At 38.1% G+C, this 18,815-nt stretch overlaps 1 protein-coding gene across 1 annotated transcript; it reads right to left on the reverse strand.

The window, feature by feature from the left end:
- Positions 1-3,432: 3,432 nt before the first annotated feature.
- On the reverse strand, positions 3,433-16,216 carry LOC117304934 (ETS-related transcription factor Elf-3-like). The gene is made up of 7 exons (XM_033789577.1): positions 16,037-16,216; positions 11,504-11,653; positions 8,911-9,019; positions 7,695-7,907; positions 6,547-6,656; positions 4,683-4,983; positions 3,433-4,325 (listed from the first exon to the last, which is right to left on the reverse strand). The coding sequence occupies exons 2-7, from the start codon at positions 11,615-11,617 to the stop codon at positions 4,039-4,041; spliced, it is 1,134 nt and encodes a 377-aa protein (XP_033645468.1). The 5' UTR covers positions 11,618-11,653; positions 16,037-16,216; the 3' UTR covers positions 3,433-4,038.
- Between the last annotated feature and the right edge of the window lie 2,599 nt (positions 16,217-18,815).

Below are 18,815 nucleotides of genomic sequence, written 5' to 3' on the forward strand. Positions count from 1 at the left end.
TTTTTTTTTCTTCCATTATTATCTCGTAACTTCGACGACCAATTGAGCTCAAATTATCACAGGTTTGTTATTTTGTGCATAATGTTGAGATATACCTATGTCTTTGCCACTTGTCAACCCCAAACGGAACTGGGTGGATTTTACAAAGATTTAAGACTAGTCTTAACGGATTTGGGTACTTTTTCAAAATGTCCATAGATTTACATTAAACTTACAGGGTTTGAAGACAATGTTAGTGGAAAGCCTCCCTTCAAATATTTTTTACTGATGTGCTGTAGTTTTGAGAAATGAGTAAAACAATGTCATGAAAATACGTTTTGTAAATGATTAAAATAATTTTCGTCTCATGAGACGAAAATAATTTTCATGACATTGTTTTACTCATTTCCCCAAAACTACAGCACCTCAGCACGTAATATTTTCAGGGAAGCTTTCTACTATCATTATCTTCAAACTGTGTAAGTTTAGTGTAAATCTGTGGACATTGTGTTTTTTTTGTCCTACAAAAGTTACATAGACCCTTGAAATCGAGTTGGGAAGAGTTACTCGTCCTTACATAGGTTTGGCCTTTTGTTTTTAAAATCTCCATCAGAAGTAACACAGAAAACTGCAACTTTTGTAGAATTCCAAAGATATATTTATTTTAAAAACAAATCAGTTTGCTCAATGATAATACAACACCGCATAAAACCATGGGTCCATGACAAATATTGATTTAAAATCTATGTGTATTTTCCTCATCTTTGTAAATATAATTGCAAATCGCTGATACGATAATATTGTAGATTTAGTTTAATTCACATTCTAAAGACAAATCGCTCCATTCAGGAGTCAATTTGAAATAAATAAAATAAAGAGGATTAAAAATAACTCCATTTTAACAAAACATCTTTAAACAGCTGCTTTTATACGCATTATATTAATTAGTTAAAATATTAGTTATTATTAATTAGTTAAAATATTCATATAATTGACGATGTGACCAGTGACATCACATGTTTACAAAAGAGCCACAGAGCCTTTACTTCCTGCAGGCAGGATTTGTACACAGCTCAATGGAAGAAATAAAAAAATCTTATATTTTATGGAGATTGCACTGTCTAATTTGTATAAACTTTTGATGATGAAAAAAGGGGACACATGTCAAAATCTTGTCTAACTTATATACTTTCATAACTCCTGGATTTATGTGGAAATCATGACACGAAATGTCAACTTCCTCATGTGACCAGGGCCTAATTTCATAGAGATGCTAAGCACAAAAATTTGCTTAGCATGAAATTTCTTCCTTGATAAAAACTGGATTACCAACCAATTTCCATTTGTTGCATATATTGCTTGTGACTGATATTCAGCTGTAGTTTGCTTATCCTGAAAATCACGTGGACATTTGGTTGGAAATTTTGTTTTTATCAAGGCAAAAATGTCATGCTAAGCAATTTTTTGTGCTTAGCAGCTCTATGAAATTGGGCCAAGTACAGTTTCTTGCCTGCCAGACTAGCCCAAGAATGTACAAAGATTACATGGTCTTTAGCGAAAAATAACAAATATGATTATAAACGTTATCGATATTATTATCTAGGCATCTGACTAACGTAACTTACGACGTCAAACTTTGTGGATGCCAAGTGTCAATATTGCACAGTAATTATGAAGGGGGCTTAATGTTCATAACAAGATCGAAACTACTGCTTTGGCTAAAAGGCAAAGTATACATGTGTTTTTTGATCCGTTCGATTGTTTTAATCCTAGTAGAAATATAAACAACAAAACTAACCTGTGAATTTTCTTTTCAAATTTTGGTCGCGTTTACGAGGTATCGCCGAGTCACAACGTCCGGTATAAGTAAATTGAATTTGTCCTAAATTTAGTTTTGGGAAATAATATTCTGAAGAACAAAGTTATTTTGGATTTGCTTTCAAATCTTGTTTTGTTATAACTGCAGAAACGGACTTGTACAACTTTAATATTGTTTCTTCTTTTGTGCTCTTTTAAAGATACTTGATTTTTGTGGGGGGAAATTAATTTACAAAGATTAAATTACTTTTTAAAGAAACAAATAATTAATAATCGTAAAGGGCCTACATCATATACCCTTGTCGGAGCAAACAAACAAACAAACAAACAAACAAACAAACAAACAAACAAACAACCAACAAAAACAACAACCCCCCAAAAAAAACAAAAAACAACAACAACAACAACAAAATCAAAAACAACAACAACAACAACAACAACAACAAAAACAACAACAACAACAACAACAACAACAACAACACCAACAACAACAACAACAACAACAACACCAACAACAACAACAACAACAACAACAACAACAACAACAACAACAACAACAACAACAACAACAACAACAACAACAACAACAACAACAACAACAACAACAACAACAACAACAACAACAACAACAACAACAACAACAACAACAACAACAACAACAACAACAACAACAACAACAACAACAACAACAACAACAACAACAACAACAACAACAACAACAACAACAACAACAACAATAGCAGCAGCAACAACAACAACAACAACAACCACAAAAAACAAACCAAATACAACAAAACAACCCAAACAAACATACAATCAATTAAACAGAGTAATTTCTTTAAAATAATGGAGTATCGAAAAACGATTTCTTTTAAATTAAAAACTTTAAAATCTCACATCAAATAGATATAAAATACTGCTAACAAAATATGTACAAACCAAAAAGGTACCACTTATACAATATTATGGATTTTTCCTTTGAGATTACATAATTATGATTTATAATAATATTTTGCCTGGTTTCATTTTGATGATTAGTGATTATATATTATGACTAGTATTTCCAGGGTTAGCTCTATGCGATAGACTGGTCCTGTTTCACTCCACAAACTCCAGTAATTAGCAACTTTTATGGGAAGGGGTTTGGTGGATGTTGCCGACCCTAAATTTAATTTTCGATTTTGAGCTGAAACGTCTTTATGTCCCCAGACTTAAAACAATATGTACATGGCAAGAAGTTGTGGTACCAAACAAACCGAATATATATTTTTTAATTAACACGCATTTATCAACGATAGAGGCCCGACGCCATGATAACCCTGTAGGTCAAAGGAACGTTACATCATTTTCAAAAGCAAAATTGTGAAGATCACAGACTTACGTCAATCTTACACGGTTTTAATGATGATAATAGTAGAAAACATCCCTTATTTCTGTCTGATATAACATATTTAATGCGAAATAAATACAAATTATTTCCCGTTTAAAGTTGATCGCTCAGTGAGGCAAAAATCTAACCCGTTCGCGATAAAGCGAGAAATGCTGTTACAGAAAAGGTTTGCGAAACACCATTGTATTATGATAATATCTAAATGAGCTGGGACAACCTCGGCCCCATGGTTTACTTTATGTTCAACCATGTTCACAATAGTAAACCCTGGGATGGAAACACCTTACTTGGGCCCTGATTGGACAACGACTTTACAGTATTAGAATATGTTCCATATTCATAGTCGCCGGCAACCAATGCACAATATATAGAAGAGTGCGGTAACACCATGTAATAACTATCTCTAATTGAGTTGGGGTGGTTCTGAAAAGAACCGTTGGATTAACTCGACGTTTCGATCAGTATGCTCTGATCGTCTTCTGGAGAATGTACAAACAAGCTATTAAATCTGGCACCGCACTACGAGATTATGACGAAGATATGAATTTCGAAAAGTAGCCAGACTATTTAAATGTGCATGCGTATCCAAACAAAACCTACAGCACCTCAGCACGTAATATTTTCAGGGAAGCTTTCTACTATCATTATCTTCAAACTGGGTAAGTTTAGTGTAAATCTGTGGACATTGTGTTTTTTGTCCAACAAAAGTTACATACACCCTTTAAAGGGGCTTGTTGCCTCTTGATTGGGCTATTTTGGGCTATAAAACAGCCATGATATTCTTTCTACTCTTGTCTGGGTTCCGATTTTTTTTTCTGGACTCTGGTGCTGCCTGCAACGAGTTTCATGTATTACAAGATAAAATCTTGACAAAACTTGTAATGTAACTTTCGCTTGACTCTCTCCATCACCTTTGTCTTCCCTCTGGTGTAGTTCCGTAGAGCCCTCGCCATGTTTTGATACGTCATCTGCTCCCTGTTCCCCTTATAGCGCCCCCACATCTCGGCAAAATCATCTTTCCTCGCCGAATGGAAACGGAAGACGCCACTTTGTTTATTGACCCACTCGAGGACGTGATGCATGCTGGGATTGTTCAGGTGTGCCAGAATGAACTTGTACAGGATTGGCTGGCTTCGTTCTGTAAATGAATAAGACGTGGAAATTTAACCAATAAGAAGAGTCGTTGCAAACTTTGGGTTGGAGTTATTTAAGTGACTGGTGTTTGAGACTTTCTATTGTATGGAACATTAGAATTCTAAAGTAGTAAACTATCTTGTACAGGATTGGCTGGCTTCGTTATGTTATTAAATAAGACGTCGAAATTTAACCAATAAGAAGAGTCGTTGCAAACTTTGGGTAGGCGTAATTTAAGTGATTGACGCTTGTACTTAGTATGGTGACTGGTTGAGCACTGAACACGTTTATTACTACTACGAATTGGGTACACGACAGAATGCTTCCGAAATGTAAACTTTATGGGCGGGTCAACACTCACTTTGTTTTGGTGTCTTGGGTTTCCTTGGCCGCCCCCTCTTTCTCTTCGGCCGTGACACGGAGGACACGCCCATCTCTAGGTCGGGCTCAATGATCAGTGACGAAGCTGTGACGTCACTATCGTTCCTCGGATAACCTCTGACCGTGAGTGGCAGCCAATTGAACGTTGTTGACGTCACCTCGTTGGTGAGGCATCGTGGTTGGCTGCTGTCGATGTCATGTGACGCAAAGTCGTCGCTCATTGGTGGAGAGAGCGGGGCGGGGCTACTCATGTTCGAACCCCAATCAGATTGCATCAAAGGCTAAAATGATTAACATAAATTTGCATACTGTTAATGATTAACTTATTGGGTTCCATAAACGCTCCCTAGCATACACAACAAAAACCCGAAAACAACAATAACAACAACAACAGCAGCCGCAGCAACAGCAACGACACGACAACAACAACAACAACAACAACAACCGAAACAGGCAACAACAACAACTAGGACGATAACAACAACAACAGCAGGGGTAGCAGCGACAGCAACATAAACACTAACGACAACAATACAGCAACACCAAAAACAACAAAAACAACAGCATAAATAAAAACAACAACAACAAAAACAGCAACAACTAAATCACTAGAGAGCACTGAACTAACTGGTCCTATATTTCAGTCATCTTCTCCTGAAGACGAACAGATTATCTGTTGGAAACGTCGAGACCAAATCGGCGCTTTTCAGTGCCAACACTCCCACAACAGAGAATTATTACATGTTGTACCCGCGGGTTTACTATTATCTATACTTTATTCGTAGGTATTAAAATGTTTCTCTTCATGATGGGCCATATTTTGAATAGTTAGTCAATCTTTTTTTATAGAATTTGGAAGGTCAGTTTTTGAACACAGCTTTGGGGAATCAGTCTATTAATTATTCTGCCTTGATCTTCAACAAATAATATTTGTTTTATATCTGCGCTGAACTTTTCAGTGATAAATGCAACTGATACGCAGTAGACTTTTGTTTGGCATTTTGTCAGAAGTATATACACCAGCCGAAAAAATTGAAGACTTTTGTTTGGCATTTTGTCAGAAGTATAAACCAGCCGTACGGTATTTTCGTAACCACCGGTTGTGGTCTTGATTAAATCAATCCATGGTAAACCATTCAATACAATTTAATCTCTTGGTTTTCAGTTCAAAAAGGGGAACTAATTGTTGGAAAAATAATTGGATGTTTCCGGAGGTTTTTACCTTATTTGGCATCGATGTGACTATTATAAGAAACACAATATTGTTCATATAGCCCTATACCTTGAACATCAACCATAAGTCAACACTAGATAACGGGGACTGTAACTAGATCTTGCAATTAAATAGTACATTGTGCCTGTTTTTTCCCCTTTCTTTTATTTAATTATAAATATCGCTATTGATATTATTTTCCTGACTGATTTCAGTAAAATTTAATTGTGTGTGACCCGGTTTTCACTGTTTGATATTGACCGGGTTTGTGGCTGGTCGGTGTTAATGGACCAAGCTATAAAGGGGAAGTCCATCAACGGCGTCCAACCACAAACAAAATCACTGACCCCTGTTAATTGACACATAGGACGTGTGGATTGGTCCGATGACCACTTTCTCACCCAAATAATAAAAGGCTTTTTATTACTTCATATGCATATCTGAAAGCACACAAACTCGTGCAACAAGGGCGTTTTTCTTTCATTGTTCTTTTGCAACTTCGAGTCCAAATGTTCACAGGTTTGTTATTTTGTGCATGTTGGAATACACCAAAATGAGAAGATTGGTCTTTGACAATAAAACATGTGTCCAATGCATTTAAAAGAATTCAACAATACATGTTTTGACTTACTTGTGTTCCTGCTAACGTGTTGATTAGCTTGTGTTTGATGTCTTCGAGTCGATATATATCTTTCTGTACCCCGTATAAATCATCCTGCATCTCTCGACTTTCGGGAAAGTCTTCAGAAGGAAATAAAACAAATAAAACATCAGTTTGTTTTTATTGAAATCAGTATTTTAACTTCTGGGTAGTTGTTACTTGGCTGGCGTCGTGTATTGTTGAATTTAAAGGGAACACTGATGTCAGGAGGAAATTTCAATCATTTCTAAACCTGGCAAATTCAATTTCATTTAATAATAACAATAATAATTGTGGCTACTTATATAGCGTACATGTCTGTCACCCAGTGACGCTCCTGGCGCTGTAACATACAGTATTTCCTGCAAGATGTGGGACTAACGTTTGAATTATGAGACCTAATTCTGATAGCACCATGTAATGCTTTACAAGGTGCCGTGGCACAATTTGCTGCCGATCGGACCAGGAACACCGGGGCGAGCCCCTTCTCTTTTAGTGCACTGGGTTCTTTTACATGCGTTACATAACACCAACGGCTTAACGTCCCATCCGAAGGACGAAGCAATGGTTAAGTGTCTTGCTTAAGGACACAAGTGTCACTGTTGGGGATTCGAACCCACACTCTGCTGATCAGAAACACCAGAGTTTGAATTTGGTGCTCTAAACACACTTGAAAACGAAATCTTCGTTTGCATCTGCAGCTCACAGTTAAAAAAAGGGAATACATTATTTCATGCATGAATAATCGTTAATCACTATGCTGGCCAAAAACGCTATTGAGAGAATACAAAGAACGATTTTCAGTTTAAAATGTGGGAGGAAAATCCTCGAGAATTTTTCTAAAGGAAACCAAATCAGGAATGAACTGAAAAACCAATCCACATCGTGGGATACAAACATGGTCTAAGAGGTAGCAGGCGAGGAAAGAAACCACTAGGCCCAGAAAATACTGCTTATAGACAACCTCTGCTTAGCAAAAATAAGCAGAAAACAAGCCACAGGTAAGCAGCTCTATGAAATTGGGCCCTGCTCGTCCATGAGCTGTAAGGGGTTTGCGGTTACACCACGTGTAAGTCTGTTTTGAGTAGTGCTAGTTCTGAAAAGTTGTCCACCAATTTTATCCCTAAATTTCGGCTTACCATTCAACCACCTTCGGAAGTTTTCGTGTATCAGGTCGCCATTCGGTCCGAACAGCCTACAGAAATCGTCGCTTGACCATTGGGTCAGCGTTCGGCCGTCCAGCGGACAATCGTAGAGTTTGACCCGAAAGTCTCCGAAGATCGGCAGGTCAAAGGTCGTGGTTAGCCACGTGACCCAAGAGTTCACGTGGTCAACTGTCCAATCAAGTGGATCTGAAACGGTCACGATTTAATGAGTTTAGGTTTTAGGGTTAAAACAGTTTTGTAGCGACGTGTTCGACCTTTGGATTTTTAGACGGTTATAGCTCTACAACCCCAACAACCAAATAAAGTTAACGCCTTATTTCTTGGTGAAAGTCTAAAACAATAGAAAAGGGGGTGTCCCTTTTAAAGACGGGAAAGTCCCACCAGCTGGCAACGATCCAACTTGTAATCATTCAGAAAGATTTAAAACAAAAGATCTGGGGTATGATAATAAAACGATCAGCTTGAAAGTTCGCGTCCAAAATTGTATCAAAAGAGGGTTTGAGTGCGAGGAAGCAGAAAGCGGGTACGGCTGTGAGATGTGATTGGGGCTTAATCGTTACTAAACCAGGCTCGGAAGCACATGACACTCCTAGCAACACCCTTAGTAACAGCCGGAAGCCGTAGCCTCAACTGTCATAATGCAGTTACATGACCCTGACAAAATATACTCCAACTAAAAACTAACATCTTTCATTTTGAAAATTAAGGATTTACTCAAATTTGCGTGAGAAGTGTTTTTCTTTTAGTTTTTGGCATCAAGTGTTGGGCACCGTTGGAAAGCTCTTGTCCTATTGAGTCCAGAAATGCCGACCAAATTTTGAATAAATTAAATATATATATAATATTAAATAAATAATCTTATTGTTAGAAGTGGTGTCAGCATAAGGTTTGAAACCCCAAGTGTTGGATACCGTTAGAACGCTCTTGTCCTGCTGAACACAGAAATACTGACCGCCATTTTGAAAAATGCAAAAAAATACCTATTAATTGTTGGGAGTTGTGTGAAGATGATATTTGAAACCCCAAGTGTTGCGTACCGTTGGAAAGCTCTCGTCCTACTGTACCCAAATCTGCTAACCGCAATTTTGGAAAAGTGAAAATTGCTACTCTGATTTGTTGGGGGTGGTGTTATTTATAATGGTGTTTCTAATTGTAACTTTATTTTTGTGAGGGAGGGGTTTTTTCATACCTGGGGGAACACCCAGTCGAAATCTGGCGTCCAGCTTGTCCTCTTGCGTCTTACGTAACATATCTGCGTCTAGAATAAAATTCAAGATGGATTCCGGACATGCGCTCTCCTACAAAATAAAAGTTAAACGCACATCTTTGAATTGTTCCGTGAAATCATATTGTTGTTGCTGTTGTGGCCTAATGTATGTAAGCAATTGTAATCCTACTATTAAATAGAAGTAAATCGAATTAGTATACAAATTCAATTTCCAACAACCAATGATTAAATCATTCAAACATTGTAATAATTATCTGGTTTTCTTTGAGAGTAGGGTGTAGCCTAATAGTTTTGTGTCCCACCCAAAGTATAACAATAGCAGAGTCTTTCTCTTACACAACACATGCGGCGAGGTAAATACGTGTAAAAACATGGCAGTCAGAGAGAGGGGGGGGGTGCAGAAAGCACGCATACAAGTAGGTTTTGTATGTTTTGCAAAATAACTTCTAAATATGAAAACAAATTTCGACCGTCTTCTTATACTGAACACGTTTTTAATAAGAAAATACCAAACCATGTACTTTACTTATTTGATGCTTGAATGCATAACTGGTCTATCTCAGAAAATGAATTTACTTTCGATTCATAATGAGTTTCAATAAAATCAATGAATGCTCTCTACAAAACTGATGATGCCTCGATTGTCCATCAGTAACCGTCCATTTCATGCGATAAAGTAAACACAATAATGCTTCCGAAACAACCCTAATAAATAAAGCTTAAAGGCATAATTTAATCCTTTGATAAAATTGCCACCAAATATGGTTTCCAGAAGCGAGTGGGTAGATTCGCTTTGTTTGCCGGGCTTTGTCCAGAGCTCCCGGCTGATGAGGAGGCGGGGATTTGACGCTGAGCAACGGCGGTCTTTCCAGGGCAGACGGGACGGCTTCGCGGAGTTTCGGTTTTGAGAAAAATGGTTGTGATCACGCAACGAAAATCTGATAATTCTTTGGGTAAAGTAGTTTAGAATCCCCACGCCTGTGTTTTGTGTTGTGAGTACATTATGCCTTTAAAAGGTAATGTAATATTATATAGATTGTCAACTACCCAAATTTGTAAGGGACACGTTGTCTTGGAGCGGACGAGTTGGTCTATGAAAAGCGTTTGAAACCGATTGTTATGAAATACATATGGTTAGAAAAATGTTTTAAAAGTAGAATATAACGATCCACACAAACATGCCTCGAAATATTGCGCGGTTACTTTTCCTTTGTGAACTAACACGGTCGGCCATTTTATGGCGTCAAAAAAATTGACTCCACAAAATGGCGTGCCGTGTTAGTTCACGACGTGTAGGAAAGCCATCCAAATGCGTGTCGTGTTTGTGTGGATCATTATATTCTACTTTTGAAACATCTTACTAACCATATGCATTTTATAACAAACGGTTTCAAACGCTTTTCAAAAACCAACACGCCCGAACTAAGGCAACGTTCCCCTTAAAGGATTCGGGTACTTTTTCAAAATGTCCACAGATTTACATTAAACTTACAGGGTTTGAAGATAATGATAGTGGAAAGCTTCCCTTCAAATATTACTAACTAAGGTTGTGTAGTTTTTGAAAAATGAGTAAACAAGTCACAAAATAATTTTGGTCTCATGAGACCAAAATTATTTTAGCATGTAAAATCCCCTTAACCAGTTATGATATTATACCAAAACCATGGCACAACTGGTTAATACGTTTTTATTACTTTTACTCATTTCTCAAAAACTACAGCACCTCAGTTAGTAAAATTTCAAGGGAAGCTTTCTACTATCATAATCTTCAAACTGTGTAAGTTAAATGTAAATCTGTGAACATTGTGTTTTTTGTTAGGAAAAAGTACATATACCCTTTAACGACCATACCATTTGATTTGGTGAGAAGCATGACTGCTGCCGTTTAAAGTATAAACTATTTTGAGAAAAGATTCCTTTCGAATGTACACGTATGTTGTTTGGAAATCTTACAGTCGTTTTTTTTCGGTACAAGTCGCTTGGATTCATATTTTTCTTCAATAATGTATCCCACGTCAATCGATTTTAATTTCACCAGGATTCGGGAAAGCAATGTGTAAGAGGTGTTAGGTTTTCATGTTAAGTGGTTCTCAGAGGTAAATTATTAACAGTAAAGATTGTTATGGTATGATTTTCACAATTAATATGCGTTCGGACAAAATTTAAACATTTACTGTTGTTTTAAAAGGTGCTGCAGTGCACTCGGCAGCCACTGCCAAAACACCGGGTGCGCCCTTCTCTTTCGATTTTGTGTGTAACTGGGTTATTTTCGATAACACAACGCACGGGACCTACGACTTTACGTCCCATCCGAAGGACGCAGCAACAATAATGGTGAAGTGTCTTGCTCAGGGACACAAGGCGTCAAGACAGGGACTCGAACCCACACTCTGCTGATCAGAAACACCAGAGTCTGTTGCTTTGGACCACGTCACGGCGACGTCACTAAATAACCGAAAATCGTTCAGTTTCTTACTAGCTCGTTCAAAACATTTCTTAGAGGGAGTGTGGGCGTGGCACTTTTGATTATTATTGGAAGGGGTTAATGTCGTACCTTCACGTGATCCAGCTCGCATTCCTGCTGACCATCGTCGAATTCAGCCCCGTACAGGGATCCCTCCGAGGTACAGACGATTCCTGATTGGTAGAAATGGAGCGGTCCCTCCATTTAGGTTCTTGAACGCGCCACCAAATGTACCGAGATCTACCAGAGAATACAATAATTTCAAAGATATTAACTTTAAGCTCAATGGTCATTGGTATCACAAGAAAAATTGGGGGGAAAAAGAGGAAGGAACGGGGAAAAAAGACAATAACAAAAACATACCATTCAAATCTCAGGTTTTGGTATAATCCTTTTTTTTCTAATATCAAGTAATACGCCATAAGGAAATAACACCCCTGTTGCACACATGTGTGTGTTTTCAGATGACTAACAAAATACTTCAGGCCTGAAGTCTTTTAATATTTAAGTGGGAAATTATCTCTTTCTAAAAAAAATGCGTTACTTCAGAGGGCCGTTTCCAAGTAAGTTTTGATGCTAACAGTTATTTTCAATATCTGGTCAAGTGAACATTTTAAAGCCATTATTCACTTTCGGAACAGAACAACAATTAAAAGTTCACAGATTTACAAATAATTTACAGGGTTTACAGAAGGTAATGGTGAAAGATATCCCGTGAAATATTATTATTCCATGAAATGCTTTACTTTTTGAGAAAACGTGAAAACAATATCAATTCTCGATATCAAGAATTACGGATTTATTTTAAACACATGTCATGACACGGCGAAACGTGCGGAAACAAGGGTGGGTTTTCGCGTTATTTTCTCCCGACTCCGATGACCGATTGAGCCTAAATTTTCACATGTTTGTTATTTGATATATATGTTGTGATACACGAAGTGTGGGCCTTGGGTATGTTTGTTTACCGAAAGTGTCCAATGGCTTTAAGGCACTTGACACCTCTGGTAATTGTCAAAGACAGGTTTCTCACTTTGGTGTATCCTCAACAGGTTGGTGCAACAACAGTTAAAATAACACGTTGCCTTGGATCGGACGAGTTGGTCTATTAAAAGCGTTTGAAACCGTTTGTTATGAAATGAATATGGTTAGAAAGATATTGTAAAAATAGAATATAATGATCCACACAAGTATCACTCGAAACTGCACGGTTTTCCTTTTACGTCGCGAACTATCACGGTCGGCCATTTATGGGAGTCAAAATTTTGACTCCCACAAATGGCCGACCGTGTTAGTCGACAGGGTAAAGAGAAAACCACGCAATTTCGAGGCATATTGTATAGATCATTGTATTCTACTTTTACAATATCTTTCTAACCATATACATTTTACAACAAACGGTTACAGAACGATTTTCAAAGACCAACTCGACCGATCCAAGGCAACGTGTTCCTTTAAGGTCATTGTGCATGTTTACAGTGCTGTGGTCTTGTTGATTTCCACCCAAACTCTAGCCCCTATTGCTAATAGGAAAATCGCGTCCACATAGCCGCTTACAATCAGTAGGTTTTAGTGATGATCGAAACGGAGTTTAGTTTTGAATCGGAACAAATTGCACCCCAAATCCGCCGGTAGTTTCTCTTCCAATGTTTTGGTAGAGCTTATGTGAGTTTCGATCTTTGCTGGATTGCGTGTAACTAAAGAAAAAAAAATGTACTTCACTGTGCAGGCAGCTGTGTTTCGCAGAAATAATCTATAAACAGTTACTTTATTGAACTACTCGACGTTTCGTTCATTATGCTCTGCTCGTCTTCCTGGGGACGAGCGTAGTAATACTGAACGAAACGTCGAGACCTTTAAAAAACCAGCTCCTCATACAATTCAGGGGCTTAAAGGTAGTGGACACTATTGGTAATTACTCAAAATAATTGTTAGCATAAAACCTTACTTGGTAACTAGTAATAGGGAGAGGTTGATAGTATAAAACATTGTGAGAAACGGCTCCCTCTGAAGTGACGTAGTTTTCGAGAAAGAAGTAATTTTCCACGAATTTGATTTCGAGACCTCAGATTTAGAATTTGAGGTCTCGAAATTAAGCATCTGAAAGCGCACAACTTCGTTTGACAAGGGTTTATTTTTCTTTCATCCTTGATTTTTGTTTTTGTAAGAATTGTTTTTTAGACTTATTATCAAAGAAATATACCTTGAGACAATGACATTGTTTTTCTTTCCAGCAATTAACAGTTTCGACCTTCAGCCAATGACATTGTTTTTCTTTCCAGCAATTAACAGTTTCGATTTCGATAGACATATTTTGTTATGATTATGATAAGTGCTTATATATTTCTAGTTAAGAAACCAAGGATGCCTCAAAAGTGAAGTTTGTCACTGGAGCTCGCAAGCCTGAGGAACTTTAAGACAGTAGACACTATTGGTAAATGTCAAAGACTAGCCTTCACAGTTGGTGTATCTCAACATATCCATAAAATAACAAACCTGTGAAAATTTGAGCTCAATCGGTCATCGAACTTGCGAGATAATAATGAAAGAAGAAAACACCCTTGTCACACGAAGTTGTGTGCGTTTAGATGGGTGATTTCGAGACCTCAAGTTCTAAATCTGAGGTCTCGAAATCAAATTCATGGAAAATTACTTCTTTTTCGAAAACTATGGCACTTCAGAGGGAGCCGTTTCTTACAATGTTTTATACCATCAACCTCTCCCCATTACTTGTCACCAAGAAAGGTTTTATGCCAAAAATTATTTTAAGTAATTACCAATAGTGTCCACTGCCTTTAAACCGGGGTGCTTGCTACGGGACCAGAAACAACGAGGTAAACCTCTACTCGGTGAATAATAAAATCGAAGTCTTACATAGCGCAGGTATCTACCAAACAAGGTACTCAAGGCGCTGAGGTTGCAGTGATGAATTCTTACACCCAATTGTGTAGCACCTTTATGGGTTTACAAGGTGCTACGTCGCATGCAGCAGTCACAGCCAGGAACACCGGGGCAAACCCCTTCTCTTTTCGATAAGTGCACTGGTTTCTTTTACATTCGTTACACAACACATGGGACAAACGGCTTTACGTCCCATCCGAAGGACGAAGCAATGGTTAAATGTCTTGCTTAAGGACACAAGTGTCAAGGCTGGTTTCTTTAAAATGCAGTGCTAAGCACAATTAGGACCTATGGCTTATAGGTACTGGACACAATTAGTAATTACTCAAAATAATTATTAGCATAAAACCTTACTTGGTAACGAGCAATGGAGAGAGGTTGATAGTATAAAACATTGTGAGAAACGGCTCCCTCTAAAGTAACGTAGTTGTCGAGAAAGAATTTTTTTTTACGAAATTGATTTCGAGACCTCAAAAATCAAGCATCTGAAAGCACACAACTTCGTGTGACAAGGTTTTTTTTTCTTCTTTTATTAATATCTCGCAACTTCGACGACCAATCGATGCTTTGTATGCATATGTTAAGATACACCAAGTGAGAAGACAGGTCTTTGACAAAATATTACCAATGGTAAAATATGGGAACATTCGGGGGGGGGGGGGACACCCTTAGCTCACACACACGCTATAAGCACTCGTGCGTGAACAAACAGCGGGAACATTTTTAGTCACGCTCAAATGCTCGTAAAAATACGGCACCTAAAATGTAGGTTGGAAATTGTGTTGTAGTTAATGGTTCCCCAACTCTGATACAATCAAATCTGTAAATTACATTTATATCTTACTTACATTGTTGGTTTATTTATTGACTTGAAATTAATGGACTTCTAAGACAAGAAATTAGAACAGTCTTAAGAGATCGGCTGTATACTCCCAAGGGAGCTGAGATGGTTTAAGGAATGATTTTAAGCACAGTGACAAGGGATAATAATGTGTTTTTTTTCTTTTCTTTTTTTGGTATGCAAGTCGCCAGACACACAAGGCCTGAAAGCCACCTCAAGGTGTGGGCTACAATTATTTGTTTCCAGAGGCCGTTGCCACCTACTCCTAGGGCTGAAACAGGGTTACCCCTTTTACAGTCCATACAGATGTAGGCTTGGGTATCATCAATCAGAAGCCTGGTCGGTAGAGCAGAAAGCACTACCTCCCCAATTTAAAGTTGGGAGCGCTTCAGGTGTGTAAAGCGCTATATCAAAAACGACTTTGATTATTGCTATTATCTATCAATTCCATCCGAATGAAAAACAATATTTTCAAAATAATTTAGAAATTCCCACCCAAAATTAACATACCATTGGAGTGAAACTTGTGTTTACAGCAGATACTTACATTGTTGAGTTTTTAATTGTTTGAGATTTATGCATGTCTTAAACAAGATATGAAATCCACTACATCCGAATGTAAAACAATAGTTTGGCATTCCAAATATTTTAGACATTTCCAAAACTAACGCCCCCAATGAAAAGGAACATACTTGTGTATGAAAAAGCAGATCTAGGACAGTATAAAGTTCTCTAAATTGTGATAAAAATCGGGAAGAAAATGTTGCCCGCGTTTAATTATTGATATTGGATGCGGAAATTTCTTAAACAAATAAGAAACATGTAACAAACAGAAATGCAAAAAAAACCTAACTGACAACGTAATAGGATAGTATACTTACTGACTATAGACGATATGTAGGGTCTGTGATGATGCAAAACTGGGAAGTCCGAGAGTATCGAAAGATTGAGGAGAGAGACACTGATTCTGCCCCCGTGCTCTGGTGTCTTTTCCCCCGTTGCAAGTGCTCCCTGCTCTCAGCGACTTCCGCACTATATCAGGGAGTGTTTTTTTAACAAGATGGAATTGGATAAAGCATAGGGTGGTAACGATAGCCTGGCTCTTTCATCGGGATGCATACCAGCTACGTGTGGAAGGAGCACAAAAGGATAATCACAGCTAACGTAAGACCCGGAAATACCTCTCATTTTTTTTTTCTCCAATTTTTAAAGCCAGATTTACATTTTGCTTTTCACGTACACCCCAAGTCAACAAAAGCTGTAAGGCAACGATTGTGATTGGCTGCCTTTTGTTCGTGCACGGTGCTACTTCATCATTACATCATGTTTAGAAATAAACATGGGAAATCCCCTTTTTCGTTTGGGACCCTTTTTTCCATTCTTGATTTTTTTTCTTCAAAAGTCATCTGAGCGTGACCATGAGGTAAAGTCAATTGCCTGATAATGAAATCATAGGTTGGTTTTTATTCCTTCACAAAGGAACACGGGGGACAAAAATCGGGGAATTTATTCCAAGTTCCAGTCCCAAACACGCCATACTAAACTGCTCACTCTAATGCTGGGATCTCGCTGTTTAAGTCCTGTTCACACGGCTGTTACAAAAACAGTCCTTCATTGTCACAATCTTCCAAATATTTGCTACGTGCTTGAACTTTACCATTGGAAATTTCAGGCCTTTTGAAAAGGGCATCCCCCATCCCATACCCAGCTTATTTTCATAGCGCTGCTTAAGCACAAAAGGATGCTAAGCACAACACAATTATGATTACCAGCTATACTACCGTGAATTTGTGATTGGTAACAATTTCTGCTTTATAGCAGAGATCTGTGAAGCAATATTATGTTTCTGTTTAAGCAGCTCTGAAAATTTTGTCCTGGCTGTCGGCATTCCAGCAGAGATCTGATAAGCAATATTATATTTTTGCTTAAGCAGCTCTGAAAATTGGGCCCTGGCTGTCGGCATTCCAGCAGAGATCTGTTAAGCAATATTATGTTTTTGCTTAAGCAGCTCTGAAAATTGGGCCCTGGCTGTCGGCATTCCAGCAGAGATCTGTTAAGCAATATTATGTTTTTGCTTAAGCAGCTCTGAAAATTGGGCCCTGGCTGTCGGCATTCCAGCAGAGATCTGTTAAGCAATATTATGTTTTTGCTTAAGCAGCTCTAAAAATTGGGCCCTGGCTGTCGGCATTCCAGCAGAGATCTGTTAAGCAATATTATGTTTTTGCTTAAGCAGCTCTGAAAATTGGGCCCTGTCTGTCTCGGTAAAATTATCAAGAACCAGGCCTCGTTGGGTTTAAACCACTAGTTGAAAACCTCTTCACCACACATTGATTCCCTTATTTAGAAACAACAACGGGGTAAACTTCTCATCTTCCACGATAAGTGTTCTGGGTTCGTTTAAAATCACCAATCCTATAATGTTTGTTTTGATACTTTTAAGTCAAAACTCCCCGAGGGTTAAATATTGAGCAATGCATTCTGGGAACTAAAAGAAAATGGCGCTGCGAGATAGTACACCACTGGGAACGGGGCTGGGCAATCAGCGATTTGTTCATCAAATCCGCAAACCAGGGTTCAGTTTCATAGAGCTGCTAAGCACCAACATTTGCTTAGCATGAAATTTCTTCCTTGATAAAAACAGGATTTACCAACCAAATTTCCATTTGTTGCATATTGCTTGTTACTGGTACTCAGCTGTTGTTTGCTTATCCTGAAAATCACGTGGAAATTTGGTTGGTAATCCTGCTTTTATCGAGGCAAAAATTTCATGCTAAGCAAATGTTTGTGCTTAGCAGCTCTACGAAGTTAGTGCTGAGAGGTATAGCAATATATAGCGCTCTGCCCGTGGTAGCGAGTGGGATGTACATGTGCACTGTTTGCAATGTTTACTTCTGGGGACACAGACGCAAAGATACGGCCGACTGAACACAGCGAAAGGGTGTGCACCCTCAACAATACCCCTATTGTAGGCTGAAGGTTGCAGTGTCACAGTAGCGTCATAACAAATTTCCCTTACGTAATTTTGTCTGCCCGATTACCTCTTGCGACACACCACTCGAGGAGACTGGTGCCCGCTCCGTTTCTAAGGGTCAACAGGTATAAGCGTGTGAATGATACGTCGCCTTAATGCCATTGGACTCTTTCGGTAAACAGTATTGTCTAAGGCCCACACTTCGTGTATCATAACTTAAATATCAAATAACAAACCTGTGAAAATTTGGGCTTAATCGGTCATCGGAGTCGGGAGAAAATAACGGGAAAACCCACCCTTGTATCCGCGCGTTTCGCCGTGTCATGACATGTGTTTAAAATAAATCCGTCATTCTCGTTAACGAGAATTGATATTGTTTTACTGTTTTCTCAAAAAGTAAAGCATTTCATGGACTAATATTTCAAGAGAAGTATTTCACCACTACTTTCTGTAAACCCTGTAAGTTATTTGTAAATCTGTGAACCGAAAGGGTCCAATGGCTTTAAATACCAAAGGCACTATTGGTTACTCAAAATAATTGTTAACAAGCAATGGAGAGATTTTGGTAGTAAAATATTGTGAGAAACAGCTTCCTCTGAAGTAACGTAGTTTTTGAGAAAGAGGTAATTTCTCACTCATATTATATTAAAATACTTCAGGCCTGAAGCCTTTTTTATGCATCTGGCACA

This window comes from Asterias rubens, chromosome 22 (genome assembly GCF_902459465.1).
Source record: "Asterias rubens chromosome 22, eAstRub1.3, whole genome shotgun sequence".
In the NCBI taxonomy this organism is placed as follows: Eukaryota; Metazoa; Echinodermata; class Asteroidea; order Forcipulatida; family Asteriidae; genus Asterias; species Asterias rubens.